The 17778-nt window shown below is 44.1% G+C and overlaps 1 protein-coding gene across 3 annotated transcripts in view; it reads left to right on the forward strand.

Annotated features, from left to right (window-relative positions):
• ncam2a (neural cell adhesion molecule 2a) overlaps positions 1-17778 on the forward strand; it is a 1392794-nt gene that overhangs the window by 1038921 nt on the left and 336095 nt on the right. For all 3 annotated transcript variants that reach the window (XM_078560368.1, XM_078560369.1, XM_078560370.1), the window contains exon 8: positions 11335-11480. In XM_078560368.1, coding sequence (XP_078416494.1) covers positions 11335-11480 — 146 coding nt within the window. The remainder of the gene's footprint in view (positions 1-11334; positions 11481-17778) is intronic.

The following is a 17778-nucleotide window of genomic DNA, read 5'->3' on the forward strand; positions in this document are numbered from 1 at the left end:
TCAGCATTTTGAACAATTCTATCAAATCTCCTTCTGTGTCCTAAGGAGATCAGGTGGCTGATTTCATTAGTCAGCATAGGGGAATAAGCTACACTTGTTTCAATACCTCTGCCTTTGGTCTAGTGGTAGACCAGTCTTGCCTCCAAACCCAAAAGATTAAGAGGTTGAGCCCCGCTACAGGCAACCCTGCCAGGGGAGGCGGGAATACAGTGGCCAATATTGGGTTGATATCCAGAGGATGACTTGTGTCGAGATGGAGTGGCCACTGGTCCAATGGTAGCGTTTCCACTTCTATGTCAGAGGAGTTGGGTCAGAGCCTGGCTATAGGCAGCACCATGAGTGAAGACTGAAGCACTCACTCTGAACACTGGGATGACATTTAGAGGGCGGACATTGGAGTATTTGCATCTGATGGGCCTCCACCCTCTCTCCAACTGCAACCCCCTCACCCCCCATCATAAAATACAGCGGAGACTCTTAACAGAGGAGTGTCTATCTATTATTGAGCTCTATTGCTAGGGGATTGGGGTACAGGAATAAAAAAAAAATTGCTACAGTTGTACAGAGCTTTAGTGAGGCTGTATCCGGAATTCTATGTGCAGTTTTGGTCTCCAAGTTTAAGGGAGGATATACTTGCATTGCAGGTGGTACAGCGAAGGTTCACTAAATTGATCCATGGCATAAGGGGATTGTCCTGTGATGAGAGACTGAGTAAATTGGGCCTATATTCTCTGGGAGTTTAGAAGAATGAGAGATGATCTCACAGAAAAATTCAAGATTCTGAAGGGGCTTGACAGGGTAGACACTAAGAGGTTTTTTGCCCTGGTTGGGGAATCTAAAACACGGAGCACAGTGTCAGGTTCAGGGGATAATCATTTAGGAATAAGACGAGGGGAAATTATTTCACTCAAAGGGTTGTGAATCTTTGAAATCGTCTGACCCGGTGGATGCTCTATTGTTGGATGTATTTAAGGCTGAGATAGACAGAGTTTTGGTCTCTCAAGGAACCTAGGGATGTAGAGAGTGGGCAGGGAAGTGGAGTTGAAGTCCAAGATCAGCCATGATCACATTGAATAGCAGAGCAGGCTCAATGGCCATCTGGTCTACTCCTGCTCCTATTTCTTATGTTCTTGTGTTGTTAGGCAGGGGATCTGGACACCCATTGGTTCACTTAAACCAGCAAAGTGGGTGACACTTTTTTGAAGGGTTAGGGGATCGATTAGCACCCAAAAAATAGTCTCTGCACCATCAAATTTCTAGGCCCTGGAGATTTCATAGAAGCAGTACTCAATGAGGAGAGGCAAAAAACTTGACTTGTGTCCAAAATGGGCAGCATGTTGGTAGAGCAATTCGTTCTATGCCAGCCTGAGAGCCCAGCCAAATTCAGCAACGGAACTTATTGAATAGAGGGAATGAGCTGCTGCTGACAAATGGACGTTAGGATGGAGTTTGGTGGTCAAGGCCTGATGATTGCTGATTGGCTGTGACGCTAAACTGGGCACTGGGGATTCTGGGGCCCACACTACTTACAATTCCTGTAATGCAGCAACTTGTCCTCACCGATTCTCCACCCTCTCCTCCTATCCTGAAGACCATTTGGGCCAAACGGCCTGATTTTGTGCAGTAGAGACAGTCATTGCAGCACCAGCATGGGTCCCTGGACCGTTAGGTGCGGAAGTTGATCTATTTACCTACTCCATAGCCTAACAGCACTGATGTCAGATGAAACCCTGCCGATCAAGCCTGACAAATATTAAAAGGGAAGCTATGTCTTTAAGATAATTGAATCATGACACGTGTCTCTCTCCACAGTGCAATCTCAAGAGGTTCGCTTTGATGTGTGTCGACACCTTTGCCTTTCAGTTAAATTACCTAAATTAAGTGAATTATTCAAAATCGGAGAGGCATTAATAGTCCTGAGTCGTGACTGAGTTGGATAAAGAAACAAAAGTGGTATTCAAATTCTGAGAATATCAAAGAAAGCTTTTATCAATCTCAGCAGAAACACCCTCCTTTATCATAGCTTTATATTGTGACAGTATAATTTCGTTCTGTGATTGAAATGTAACAGATTCAGCTTCGAGGAAGCTAACTGTGGTGCTGATATCGCAAAGTCTTGTAATTATATTTTTACGCTGGTTTGTCGATGGTAGGCATGAATTACAACAACTTGCACTAATGTAGTCTCCCAAGGCACTTTGCAGGAGCATTATCAAATGAGGCGCCAAGCCACAGAAGGCAATATTAAGACAGGTGGCCAGAAGCTTGATCAGAGGGGTAGGTTTTAAGGAGCATCATAGAGAAGGAGAGGAATGTAGAGAGGTGCAAAGGGATTCAGGGAGAGAATTCAGAGCTCTCTTTGGCCACACTCACTTGCTCATACAGTGGGACATGTTGTCCACTTAGAGAATGCACTTAACACCATTAAATGTTGTCCAATGGGTTTGTTTCATAGCCTAAAATGGCTAACAAAAACAAAAAATGCTGAAAAAACTCAGCAGGTCTGACAGCATCTGTGGAGAGAGAAACAGAGTTGTTGTTTCAAGTCCGTGTGACTCAGAAGAGCTAAAATGGCTGTTGTACCTGCTCACATAACAGCAGTGAGTGAATCTCAAAGCAACTCCGTGTATGTGTCGCATTTTTGGATGCATTTTAGGTTAGTTAGGTTAAGTTCAAACGAAATGGGTAGAGAGGAGGATTATGCAGAGCCTAAACATTGGCACAGACCTGTTGAGCCAAATGGTATATATTTGTGTTGTAAAATGGCATGTAATTTGAGATAGGGCACCATAGAATGCAAGAGTTTCTTTCAACCAGCTACCCTGAATATGAAGCAACATTACCTAGGGATGGGAATCCAGCACACGCCATTACCAGGAATCTTGGACAATCTTACATGATGCCACACTGGTGGTACCATAGCATTCTACTAGTTGATTTTCATTGCTTGAAGTTTCCTTTGATTTAAGACCCTTTTGTCCTTCAGAGCTTTTGATCAAAAGAGGGCTGGAGTTAATCTTAAGGTCCTAGGTATTTTAGGGTCTTGGCAGCTGAAGGCACCACCACCAATTTTGGAGTAATTAGGATCAAGAACAAGTAAGAGGCCAGAACTGGAGGAATGCCTAGAGATTGGAGGGTTGTAGGACTGAAGGAAATAACAGAGATAGAGAGGGACTAAGTATTGGAGGCATTTGAAAATTAGGATTAAAAAAATCAGCTCAACCTCTAGCAATGGCAGTAATTCAAAATGATGTGTGCTCTGCACCTAGGAAGGTATCTAAAGCCTATAATTTTGGGATCCTGGGAGAATTTGTCACCATCAGCACAATGTTGCAGACTGGCAGGACTTTTATAAAAATAAGAAGAGAGAGTATATCTGGCCCTGAACATCATCTCGATCATATAAATCATAGATTCAGGATTAGATTCCATTGTTTATCCAGTGAGATGTGGGAGATTATAAACTGTGAGGAAGAGTGAAAATATGGGGAGAGGGAGAGAGAAAGAGCAGAGGGAGGGAGAGAGGAAGAAGGGCAAGAAAGCGAGGATGGAGAGAGAGAAAAATAAGGGATAGAAGGAGGAAGGATAGAGACAGAAAAGAGGAAAGAGATTGAGAAAGAGAGAGAGAGGACGAAGAGAGAGAGATGTAGAAAGAGAAATAGAGAGAGAGAGATATCCACATACAATGACAGCCTTTTTCCCTCCATCCCACTAATTCCCGCATATGTCAGAGATGTTTTAACTCTCAGGTTGAGAATGAGACAGAATTAATCCATGGTTGGTTTCAAATGTCAGCAGTGCATCAGATTATAATGTCAGACTGAATTGTAAGCCTGTTTGACGTCTCTTGTGCAAATGAAATTTTCTGAAGTTCTGAAGGGTATTGCTGGTTTGGAAATGGATCCCTTCTTATCTCTTTCTCCTCTCAAGGCCCACCATATGCATGCCAGTCTGCAACATTGTGCTGACAGTGACAAATTCTCCCAGGACTCCCAAAATTATAGGCTTTAGATACCTTTCTAGGTGCAGAGCACACATCATTTTGAATTACTGCCATTGCTAGAGGTTGAGCTGGATTTATTTAATCCTCATTTTCAAATGCCTCCAATACTTAGTCCCTCTCTATCTCTGTAACTTCCTTCAGCCCTCCAATCTCTAGGCATTCCTCCAGTTCTGGCCTCTTACTTGTCCTTGATCCTAATCACTCCAAAATTGGTGGGGGTGCCTTCAGCTGCCAAGACCCTAAAGGACCCACCATATCTTAATATGACGTGTTTATGTGCCTTGACTGAATAATCACTGCATTCCCAATCCCTGATCTATTATTATTTAATTTTTAAGTGTTAAATCCATCCCTCATTTGATTGCAAGCTCTGAAAGACAGAAAGGGCATAAATCAATGGAAACTTCACTCAGTGAAAATCAACTAGCAGTATGCTATGGTGCCACCTATGTTGTATCAGTCAGGATGTCCGCGATCCCCAACAATGGTGTGGGGTGGGTCTCATAGAATTATATTAATAACCTAGACCTGGGTATACAGGGCACAGTTTCAAAATTTGAACATAATGTAAGATTTCGAAGCATTAGGACTGTGAGGAGGATACTGATAGACTTCAAGAGTACATAGATAAAACCAAAATACTCCTGATGCTAGAAATCTGAAATAAAAACAAAAATAGCTGAAAAACTCAGCAGGTCTGACAGCATCTGCGGAGAGGAACACAGCTAACATTTCGAGTCCGTATGACTCTTCATCAGAGCTAAGGAAAAATAGAAATGAGGTGAAATATAAGCTGGTTGAGGGGGGTGGGACAGGTAGAGCTGGATAGAGGGCCAGTGATATGTGGAGGCAAAGAAGAAATTGCCAAAGATGTCATAGACAAAAGATCAAAGAGGTGTTGACGGTGGTGATATTATCTAAGGAATGTGCTAATGATGACATTAAGGGTAGAAAGCAGGACAAGCAAGGGACAGATAGCCCTAGTGGGGGTGGGGTGGGGGGGAAGGGATTAAAATAGACTAGAAGGTGGAGATAAAACAATGGATGGAAATACATTTAAAAATAATGGAAATAGGTGGGAAAATAAAAATATATTTTAAAAATTATAAATTATTGGAAAAAGGGGGATCGGCAAGTGGGTGGGGATGGAGGAGAGAGTTCATGATCTGAAGTTGTTGAACTCAATGCTAAGTCCGGCAGTTCAGCAACTTCAGATCATGAACTCTCTCCTCCATCCCCACCCCCTTTCCGATCCCCCTTTTTCCAATAATTTATAATTTTTTAAATATATTTTTCTTTTCCCACCTATTTCCATTATTTTTAAATGTATTTCCATCCATTGTTTTATCTCCACCTTTTAGCCTATTTCGACCCCTTCCCCCCACCCCACCCGCACTAGGGCCATCTGTCACTTGCTCGTCCTGCTTTCTACCCTTAATGTCACCATTATCACATTTCTTAGCTAATATCACCACCGTCAACACTCCTTTGTCCTTTTGTCTATGACACCTTTGGCAATCTCCACCTATCACTGGCCCTCTATCCAGCTCTACCCGTCCCACCCCCCTCAACCAGCTTATATTTCACCTCATTTCTTCAGTTCTGATGAAGAGTCATACGGACTCGAAACATTAACTGTGTTCCTCTCCCCAGATACTGTCAGACCTGCTGAGTTTTTCCAGCTATTTTTGTTTTTGTTTCAAGAGTACATAGACAGGCTGGCGGAATGGGCAGACACGTAGCAGATGAAATTTAATGTAGAGAAGCGTGAAGCGATACATTTTGGTCAGAGGAATGAAGAGAGGAGACATAAAATAAAGGGTACAATTCTAAAGGAAATGCAGGAGCAGAGGGACCTGGGTGTGTATGTGCATAAATCATTGAAGGTGGCACAGCAGGTTGAGAAAGCAGTTAAATTACACTTAATCCTGTATTTTATAAATAGGGGCACAGAGTTCAAAAGCAGTAAATTATGAGCCTTCATAAAACACTGGTTCAGTCTCAACGGGAAGGATGTGAAGGTTTTAGAAAGGCTGCAGAAAAGAATTATAAGAATGGTTCTGAAGGCAAGAGACGTCATTTGTGTGGATAGATTGGCAAAGCTGGGGCTGTTCTCCTTGGAAAATAAAGGGTTGAGAGGAGATTTGTTAGACGTGTTTGAAATCATTAGGGTCTGGATAGAGCAAATGGGGAGAATCTCTTCCCATCGGCAGAAGGTCAAGAACCCTAAGGTGATTAACCAAAGGATCAGAGGTGACATAAGGAGAAACTTCTTTATGGTTTGGATCTGGAATGCAGTGCCTGAGCGTGTGGTGGACACAGATTCAATTGCGGTTTTCAAAAGGGAACTGGGTAATTACCGGATGAGAAAAGATTTTACAGGGCTACAGGGAAAAAGTGGAGAAGTGGGACTAGCTGAGTTACTGTTGCAGAGAACTGACACAGAGACAATGTATTGAATGGTCTCCTCCTGTGCTGTAACCATTCTATGATTCTAGTGTAGATACATACAAGGAACTTAATAAGCACACGAGGGAAAAAAGAAGCTGAAGGTTACACTGATAGGGTGTGAAGAAAGGAGGGAGGAGGCTTGTGTGGAATATAAACACCAACACAGTGGCCTGTTTCTGTGCTGTAAATTCCACATAAAGCTGCCAGCAGGGAATACAAACACTATACTGCATTTATATTGTATTTCACACGCTCAGGACATCGCAGCCAAGGAATTAATGTTCAGCAGGCAAATGCAGCAGGGTCTTTGGGGACATTGATGCTATTTTCCAAGGAATTAATGTTCAGCAGGCAAATGCAGCAGGGTCTTTGGGGACACTGACGCTATTTGAGTTCCTGGGAGCTTCAAAGACCCTGAAATTCCTGTTTATGAGAAAGCTGTGTGCAGGGAGCTGTGAGGTCTGTATTTTGCTACAGACAGGGAGCTGTGCAGGAGGGGTAGTGCTGTTGTTCCTCCTTCGCATTGACTTAGAGACATTCAGCAGCAGCAGCAGTGTGAGGCCTGGGACCCTGGGCCCGGCATTCCCTCCACCCCCTCTTAACCTCCCCAGATTCACAGTCACACTGCAAGCTCCGCACATTCCAGTCAACTCTTACCGTTCAGCCTGAACTCAAACTACAGGAACTCATGCTTTTGGGAAATGAGGAAGAAAATGAATTTCCAATATATACAGTATTTAAACACAACTTTTGAGAGAAGGAAGTCCATAGGGAATTCACTGCTAACATATTTATTAACATGTATAAAAATATACACAAACTACTTGTGCGTATTGAAAGAACCTAAATACACCCAGCGGGTCTGCATGGAAGATTTTTTTTTAACTTGGTGCCTGTGTTAAAATACCTGTACACAGGAAGTGGACAGGCCATTCACTCCATGCCCAGAAACAGCTCTCCAATGTCCGTGTACATACGGCACGGAGAGATTTCCAGCTGTAACCATTGCAGTTAATAGGTCAAATTCTCACTCGAAAGCTCACTTGGAAGACAGTTCTGTAAAGCCTGCTTCCAACACCAACTTAGAAGTAAGAAAAGAAAGCGTACTATGTATCTTACATGTATGCCAAGAGTTAATTGTGAGGTTACAATGTGCGACCTTGAATTTATTAATAGTACCAAAAGGGGAGTGCCAAACTGATGTTTTACAAGAAAGCTTGATTGCTTCTGAAACTGGCAGACATCCCTTAACCCCCTACCTCTCCCCCCACCTCATCCCCCCCACAGCCCCTGCAACATTTGATAATCAACAGCTCAGGACAATTCCATCTCCTCCTATATTTGCGAGAGCTCTGCTGAAAATGTAACAAGGTGTTGCACTTAAATCTCTCAATGGAGGGCACTTTTTGAAGTCGAGGAGTACTTTTAGATCGAGGGGTGAGGGCAATTTGTTGGACCAGGATTCGCTGATGGCTTGAGAGAGGCGCTTTTGCATAGTCTTTTTTTTCCAGGATGGTTGTTAACATTGCAGCCACGGAACAGTGAAAGATGAGAGAAGCTGTTTGCAACAGATCCTCGCGGTCGTTCCGATTCAGTAATTGAAAAATTGATGCAGAGAAAAATCAAGTGGGATGTATAGGGTGCTGGAGCAGGGCTCCGGTGCACTCCAGCAGCACTTCACCCCTGCCCACACCCCTGGGTAACACTGCCTCATGTGCAGGGCAACAGGTTATAAAAAAAACCTAGTGAGTAATTTTACAGCACAAAAGTAGGTCATTAGGCCTGATACAATCCTGTTAGAGGCTGTTCACGTTTAAATTGAAATCCGAAAACTTAGTGATTAACTGACAGAACTACGACACAAGATTTCAAGTATTTATACAAAAACAAACTTTATTGTACGTAAAAATAATTAAGTAAGTAAGCACCATTAACACTGTAGTTAATAATTACTCATGCTGTGGATTCAGTTCTACTTTTCATCACCCCCCCCCACCCCCAGAGTTCCCTTATGCATTACAAGAATCTTGAAGGTTCATTCACTTCTTTAGGGACCAACCCAAAGGTATGCCACAGCCCCCCAGAAGTCACTTTGATTTTTCCTCAGTGCTTTAGCTATTCTCCAAGGTATGAAATTTCATGGGGATCCTTCTATTAGTTTTTGGCTAAGCAATCCTCCAGTTTTCTTTAAAGGCCTCATAACTGTGGACTCTTCAGTTCAAGCGTGGGCTTCACTGCTTTTTTGCTTAGGGATTTAAACATCAGGGACACCCCTAGTTCCTAATGGTGCTCTGTGCTCCCACAGCTACTGTATAGCTGCTGGTCCCACAGCTGATTGACAGCTTCTGGCAGGTGCTTTCACTCCACGTGTTCCAAGCTGACTGACTGTGGGCTCCTTGTTTCTGTGAGCAAACACACACAGACAAATTAAACAATGGAACTGTCTAACCTGCTCAGATCATCTCCATGACAACATGGCATGGATGTTCCAAACAGAAAGGCAAGCTAGTTATGTTTTACCTTCAGCACAACTCTTTGATTCTGTGACTCATATGAATAATGTATATTGCTTTGGAGCTTACAGCTCTTTCCCTAGAATTTCTGTCCCAATCAAGGGGCTCCCTTGTTGACCAACTGCTCCCCAGCCTCTTTTCATCTGGAAACTTCTTTTGTTGGAGTAAATAGAGACCCTCTGACTCTACCACAAGCTAAATGATAGGTCATCCATTGTTCAAGTGCTCCCACTGTCAACTCCAACCTTATTGAATAAACACAGGCTGCCTTTTAAGTGTAATTAACCCAGGCTTATTTGAGTTGCATTTACATAAGAGACTTGTTTATCAGTTTCTCAGTCAGATGCCCCAATTTGTCGACAATTAAAACTTAAATTGCTAAAACTAAAGCTATATTCCAAACTAGATTTTTCGTAACAGGCCTGCCTGATCTATATCAGTGTTTATGCTTCCACTGAACCACCTCCCACCCTATTTCATCTGAGCTTATCAACATTTACCAAATATACCCAAAATGTCGCACATACATTGTATTGCTTTGCAGTTCACTGGCTGCTGTTATGCAAGCAAGTTCAACAGCCATTTTGGTCAATTGTCCAGCCCATGAAATGAATCCTTTGGACAATGATTGATGATGCCAAGTGAGTACTCCAAGTGGTAAGCATGCCCCACTACATGAGGTGTGAATGTGACCAGAGGTGGCACTTTGCTCTCCCAGATTAATGTAAAAAGATTCCATCGCACTTATTCCAAGAAGAGCAGGGAATTCTCCTCCGGTGTCCTGGTAATACTTATTCCTCAATAAATATCAGTAAAACAGGGCATTTAATCATTATTGCAGCTTGCTGTGTAAAAATCAGCTGCTACATTTTCTACATTGCAACTTTGCCTACACTTAAAAAAATACTTCATTAACTGTATAGTGCTTTGGGATGTTCTGAGGTGAAAAGAAACTGTTAATCAACAAAATGCAAGAGTTTCTTGTCTGATATAATATACAACAGCAAAATACTGCAGATGCCGGAAAGCTGAAATTATAACAGAAAATGCTGGAAGAAATCAGCAGGTCAGGCAGCGTTTGTGGAGAGAGAAACAGACTTAAAAGGCAGAACCAACTGTGCCTTTCCCTGTGGCAAGTTTGGTGGTGAGGGGCATTTAATCAGGGAGGATGGTGGGTAGTGATCCCGTCGCCTTCCCGCCTCCCGATTAAGCCCATGGTGGGAAGGCCCCTGGATGGCCTCCCCACCACCCTCACTTGAAGCACTTAAGTGGGCAATTAATGCCCACTTAAAGGCCTTGTCCTGCCACCACTGGTGTTAACCCAGGAGCAGGTGAGGACTCACCATGCAGTGAGCATGATGAAGAAACCTTGGTGGTTTTGCTTCCGGGCTCCCAGGGCGGACGGATGGGGGGGAAACCCTTCGTGCAAAGGCACTCAGTGCCTGATCCTGGGACCTGGCATTGGGAAAGGTCGGTCGGGTGCCCTGCTGAGAGCTACCCCTCCCCAGCCTTTGCTGCCAAGTCAACTCACCTCCCCCCCTGCTTCCCAGCGATCCCCTTCCTGCCTTCACTCATCTGTGCCTTGGTCCCTCCTCGGTCTGAAGCCTTGGGTGGGTGTAGTACTGGCAGAAGCTGCTGCCACCCTGGTGGCACTCTCAGTGGGCAGGATTTCTGCCCCCTGAGTCCTTGACCCTTGGAGAAGGCCTACTACTTGCCGGTTAATTGCCTGAGTGGCACAAGGTGCAGCGATCCTTCCTGAAAAGAGATGACGGGGCACTCTTGTCCACTCTTTAGGTGACGGCCCAGACCTCTGTCACCTCCACAGGATACAAGGATTCAGGTTAATGACCTTTCAATATAATGCACCCTGTGTTTTTGTGACTCTTGTGCATTTTGAAATTGGTACCCTTGCTTTCAAAAAAGCATGTCACCCTTGGTTGTGCGTTAAAGTATTTGTCAATTAAAAAAGGAATGGACAGTGACAATTTATATTATAGAGTAATGCAGCTTTAGTCTAAGAGCATAAGGAAGAGCTAGGAGTAGGAGTAGACTATCTGGCTCCTTGAGCCTGCTTCACTGTTCAGTAAGATGAAGACTGATCATTTACTTCAACTCCTCCATTACATCCCTTCATTCCCTGGACAATAGGAGAGTCGGAGTGGAGTTATGATCTGTTCTGGTGCTGTCTCTCACATTGTGTTGGAGGTGCAGTGATATTGTTTATAACGTCATCCACTCCTTACCCACTGACCCTTCAGGGCAATGTGCATTCGGTAATGATGGAACAACAGTGTTGCATATCGGAGTCAAGCTCTACGGTGATGGAAAACAGCTAATTGTCCCATATTCTTTCTTATCTGTTCCCAGTTCCGCCACACATAACTCTGCTGAAAAATGAGACTGCAACGGAGAATGGTCATGTGGTAATCACCTGTGATGCTGATGGAGACCCTACCCCTGCCATCTTCTGGAGTAGGACTGGCAATGGAAGCAGTTTTATAGAAGAAGAGAAGGTAAAAAGGTTGTCATTGATTTACGACATGGAGGGAACAAAACAATTTTTCTTCTCTTCAGTTTCTTTCTCCCCAAAACATTTGAGTCATGAAATTTAGCTCCATAGCATTGCTGTTACCAGCTTAACGGAGGCCCTAGAACTCAAAACATGAACTGCACCAGCCCAGATTGTGTGCTTGACTTGAGCGTCAGTGTGGGCATGCACCCACATGTAGATTGGGCTTTTTTTTATTCTTTCATGGGATGTGGGCATTGTTGGCAAGGCCAGTATTTGTTGCCCATCCCTAATTGAACTGAGTGGCTTGCTTGGTGATTTCAGAGGGCAGTTCAGAGTCAACCACATTGCTGTGGGTCTGGAGCCACTTTAGGCCAGATCAGGTAAGGAAGGCAAATTTCCCTTCCTAAAGGACATTAGTGAACCAGATGGGTTTTTTTTAATGACAATTGATGATAGTTGTAGTCACCATTACAAAGTCTGGCTTTCAATTCCAGATTTATTAATTGAATATAAATTCTACCAGTTGCTATAGTGGGATTTGAACCCATATCCCCAGAGCATTAGCCTGGGCCATAGGATTACTAGTCCAGTGGCATGACCATTATGCTACCACCTCCCCATTGGGATCAGAAGCCAAAAAGCCTCTAATGCTGACTTGACATAGAATCTGCCAGTCTGCAACACGCAGACCCTCCTTAATCACCACTAGCTGACCATGGGTTCACCTGAGTGACCTCAGCCCAACCCTCGGCAACACAAAAGGGCCAACATGCAACTTTCAGGTGCTTTTGACTTATTATTGCTGCTGCAGTGTTGTGGGAGTCCTTTGTTGTGTTATTGGAGGGGCTTTGCTGATGTTTCAAGAGATGTTGAACTGGATGCTGAGGAGGGAGTCAGCATTGTTGGTTGACCTACCTAGGGAAAGCCTGGTTCAGTAATGGCGGCCACAGTTACGTTCCTTCTTGGGCTGCAGTATGATTTGGAAATTGAGCACGGGCAGCAGGGAGGGGAAGCAGTGTGCAGACAAAAGAGGAGGAGGGCCCTTAATTGAAGGCATGTTATTATAATGATATAATGCCTTGGTGCCTTGGGCTTATTTACTGTACAAGACACAAGGCACCAATTGCTAATAAGGGATTAGGTAAACACATTCTGGGTTCATTTATTTCGGCTAGGCACATGAGAACACTTATACATCGGCATAAAGCTTGAAGACCTCAGGCCGTAATCTGGCTCCACAGCGTCAGATTTGGGGGGTTCCCCAAAGATGAGCTGGGGAGTCCCTCTCGGATGTTCCCAGGTAAGGGTTAGCACAGCAATTGCCCTGAAGTGCACACTTCCTCTACACTGGAAACCATCTGAAAATGCAGTTTAAATCGTAAACTTCGGATGGTTCTGCCAGGGTTACACCAATAGTTACTCAGAGAAAGTTAGAAGAATTAAAACTTCTTCTAACTCCTGGGTAACTATTGTAAAGGCCCAGGCCGTCCCCACAGGACTGCCCCCACACCTTGATACCACACCACTGGACTCCTACCCCCACCCCCCTGACCACCCACCCCCCTGACCTCCGACACCTCCATCCTCCCGACCTTGGACCACCCCCCCTCCACTCCCCACAGACCTCCGACCGACTGACCTTCCCCCACAACCTCCGCCACCCCTCCATTCCCCCTGGACCTCTGGCAACCCCCACTACCCCCTAGACCTCCGACCGACACTGCCCTGACCCCTACCCGCCCCGACCTCCAACACTCCCCCACCCACTATGTAAGGGTTAGTATAATAGGTAAGTGTGCATTTATTTCTTCTAATTCCTGTGGGCCAACACTTTCTGGCATTAGCTGGAAATTACAGGCCATCAAGGTTTGTGGTTACTGACCAATAACCATATTTGGTGTCAAGCTTCAAGAAGAATTTTGTACCTACAAATCTCAGATTTAACTCTTCCAATGTGGGTACTTTGTATGGACAACGTTTCAAGGTGGATTTAAATGTCATGAATCAAGGCATGCTCTCAATCATCCGTGCTTTTTAAGACACGTGATTGAGCTGCACCAACCTGCGTGTCCTTGTACTCTCCCAATGATTCCACCTTTCTCCATTTTGTCTAGTTCATCCTTCAGTTTGTCTTGTCTGTGGATGCTGTACTTGCCAGTGGATCAATTGATGGACTTGCATTCTCCTGCAAGTTGCAGCTCCCTTAAAACTGCCAATTTTGAATAAACATTCTGGATATTTCAATGCAAGGTGTGGACTAAGTTGATAGGAGTAGTATCTGAAGTTGATCCGCCATATGAGGTCTGACTGATTCCATGGATTGTTACTAGTGTAAGGTCACCACATGCTGATAGACCTGCAATCACTGGGCCTTTAGTTTCCACAATGTAAAACATCTGTGACACCCAGGAGGATTGATTGTATTTGTACTCCAAGACTGTGGACCCTGCACATGGAATTGGTAAACCGTTACATGCTGAAAGTTTCATAGTAGTGGGTTTTGCCATGATGTTCCACATTTATGGATACATGTCTTTTATAATACCCAGGGGTAGTATGTTGGCACATGACACTGTGTCAACCGTGGCCAATAGCGAATAGTTATCAACTTTTTTAGGGCAGATAACCCAAAGCTTGGCAAACATTTTGGATGGTGAGATGGTACCTGTGTTTTACATGAGATTGACGGTGTGAAACATGTGTTCATCGTGTCCGCCTTGTCGTGCTCATCATCGTCATTTTCTGGTTTGTCACTCACCTCATGTATGTTTCTGAAAGGGTACCGCATGGTCAATCTTATTGCTTGAAGGCACCCATTGTGTACCATCTGTTTGGATTGGTGCACAGCTCTTTGTAGCTGCATCAGCCTTTGCTCTAGTGCACTGCCACTACCCATGTCCCTTTCTGCCACATGCCTTGCAGAATTGGTTAGTGTAGATGTCCACATTTTCCACATGTTTTGCTAAGTTTGGGTATTCCAGTGAGTGCATCAACAATTGTACATAGGCCCTGTAAACTTTGTCAACCTACAAGGATTGCTTCGTACTTACATCCACTCTTGAGTAGTTCTTCGATGATATGCATTTTGGGCTTGTTTAGCAGACCTTTCTGGAATGCTTCCATGGTAGTGGATGCAATCACCAACTCAACAATTCTGTCTGCTATCTCTGCGTATGAAAAAAATCACAAAACATACCCTTTTCTCAGAATCTGCTGATGAGTAGCCTATGGATTCTGTAGGCTGTTGTCAAAATGACATGAACTCTAGTCGACGAATTTGGAAGTTTAACCTGATTTGAATTGGTCTTCCAAAGTAGTCCATATCTTCTGGGGATCCTTTAGCTCTTCTTCTGTTAATCCTGATGTGTAGGCTTTCATTCCCAATTGCTAGGTGAATTTTTATGGCTTCTTTGTCTGGTTCAGACACACCTGAATCAAGAAATCGTCTCTCAGTATGCTGTTTAAACATTTTAAATTTGGACAGTAGGTCAGCTGCATCCCAAATTAAACTGGGGAATTTTATAGACATTTTGATAATATCCCTTTAACCTCCCTTCTTCTGTAATACCTGGGATGAGTGCTGCTGAGGGTGCTTTCATGTGCTTTTCTGAAACTCCACCCATGAAGATGATTTGTGGCAGGAGCGCACCACGAAATGATGATGTCTTTGCTTTTCATACAATTTGTTGTTCAGCAACTCCCGAAGCCGCCCATTATAATCGTAAGCTTCTCTGGCCTGGTTTTTGTGACAGTTCTGTTTTTTGTTTTGTTTGACTCTCCCTAGTTCGTTATCGATCCAGCCCACACCCCGGTTTCTCGTCTTCCACAACTGAGCTAACCCGCTGCTGATCCCACTCGCGGAACTGACAGGCCATGCGCTGCAATTTCACCACGAGGGATCCGTCTGCTTACCAGTGCTTTACTTGAGCACTACCTCAGCGCTGTATCTTCGCAGTCACCTCTGTGTTTTCGATGCTATCCGACACTGCAGTTTGTTGCGGTCTGACCAAAACATCAAGGATCTTCTCGTGCGATGTAACACGATCGAATGCTCTTCACCATGTCGTAACTGTACTTAATCTTGTAGCCGCCTGTTTTCCCACTGCTGATCAATTGGAAGAGCTGTCCCACAGAGTAGTCAAGCAAGAGCCTGACATAGTCATACTCATGGAATAATACCTTACAGATAGTGTCCCAGACAACACCATCACCATCCCTTGGTACGCTCTGTCCCACCAGCAGGTGGCGGTGCAGTGGTATACAGTCAGGAGGGAGTTGCCCTCAGAGTCCTCAACATCCGCTCCGGACTCCATGACGCCTCATGGCATCAGGTCAAACATGGGCAAGGAAACCTCCTGCTGATTACTACGTACTGCCCTCCCTCAGCTGATGAATCAGTGCTCCTTCTGTTGAACACCACCTGGAAGAAGCACTGAGGGTGGCAAGGGCACAGAATGTACTCTGGTTGGGGGACTTTGATGTCCATCACCAAGAGTGGCTCGGCAGCACTACTGCTGACCAAGCTGGCCGAGTCCTAAAGGACATAGCTGCTAGACCGGGTCTGTGGCAGGTGGTGAGGGAACCAACAAAAGGGAAAAACATAACTGACCTCATCATCACCAACCTGTCCACCACAGTGCATCTGTCATACATACGAACATACATCCAGACATACGAATTTGGAGCAGGAGTAGACCATTTGCCCCTCAAAACTGTTCCGCCATTCAATAAGATCATGGCTGATCTGATTGTAACCTCAACCAGACATTCCTGCCTACCCCCGATAACCTTTCACCCCCTTGTTAATTAAGAATCTATCTAGCTCTGCCTTAAAAATATTCAAAGACTCTGCTTCCACTGCCTTTTGAGGAAGAGAGTTCCAAAGACTCACAACACTCTCTGTTTTAAATGTGCGACCCCTTAATTATAAACAGTGCCCCCCCCTAGTTCTTGATTCCCCCACAAGGGGAAACATCCTCTCCACATCCACCCTGTCAAGACCCCTCAGGACCTTAAAAGTTTCAATCAAGTCACCTCTTACTCTTCTAAACTCCAGTGGATACAAGCCTAACCTGTTCAGCTTTTCCTCATAAGACAACCCGCCCTTTCCTGGTATTAGTCTAGTAAACCATCTCTGAACTGCTTCTAACGCATTTACATCTTTCCTTGAATAAGGAGACCAATACTGTACACAATGCTCCAGATGTAGTCTTACCAGTGCCCTGTACAACTGAAGCATAACCTCCCTCCTTTCATAATCAATTCCCCTCATAATAAATGATAACATTCTATTAGCTTTCCTCATTACTTGCTGTACCTGCATACTAAGCTTTTGCGATTCATTGACTAGGACACCCAGATATTCAAGGACTCTGCCTCAACCACGTTTTGAGGAAAAGGTTTCCAAAGTCTCAGAACCTTCTGAGAGAAAGAAATATTCCTCATCTCTGTCCTAAATGGGCGATCCCATATTTTGAAACAGTTACTCTGAGTTCTAGATTCTCCCACAAGAGAAAATACCCTTTTCACATTCACCCTGTCAAGTCCCCTCAAAATATTATATAATTCAATCTAGTCGCTTCTTACTATTCTAAACTCCAGCGGAAACAAGCCTAGCATGTCCAGCCTTTCCTCATAAGATAACCTGTCCATTCCAGGTATTAATCTAGTAAACCTTCTCTGTACTGCCCCAAATGCATTAATATCTTTCCTTAAATCAGGAGACCAACACTGTACTCAATACTCCAGATGTGATCTCACCAATGTCCTATATAACTGAAGCATAATGTCCCTACTCTTGTATTCAATTCCCCTTGCAATAAATGATAATATTCTACTAGCTTTGTTAATTACTTACTGCACCTGCATACTAACCTATTGCAATTCATGCATGAGGACACCCAGATCCCTCTACAGCTCAGAGCTCTGCAGTTTCTCACCATTTTGATAATGTGCATCTTTTTTATTCGTCCTGCCAAAATGAACAACCTCACATTTTCCTTCATTGTACTCCATTTGCCAGATCTTTGCCCACTTACCTAACCCATCTATATCTTTTTGTAGCCTCCTTAGATACTCTTCATACAACATACTTTCCTACCCACCTTTGTGTCATCAGCAAATTTAGCAACCGTACTATTGGTCCCTTCATCCAAAATATTAATATAAATTGTAAAGAGTTGAGGCCCCAGCACTGATCCCTGTGGCACACCACTTGTTACCTCCTGGCAACCAGAAAATGAACCATTTATGCTAACTCTCTGTTTCCTGTTAGCTAGCCAGTCTTCTAGCCATACCAA

Source organism: Cetorhinus maximus, chromosome 16 (genome assembly GCF_964194155.1).
Source record: "Cetorhinus maximus chromosome 16, sCetMax3.hap1.1, whole genome shotgun sequence".
In the NCBI taxonomy this organism is placed as follows: domain Eukaryota; kingdom Metazoa; phylum Chordata; class Chondrichthyes; order Lamniformes; family Cetorhinidae; genus Cetorhinus; species Cetorhinus maximus.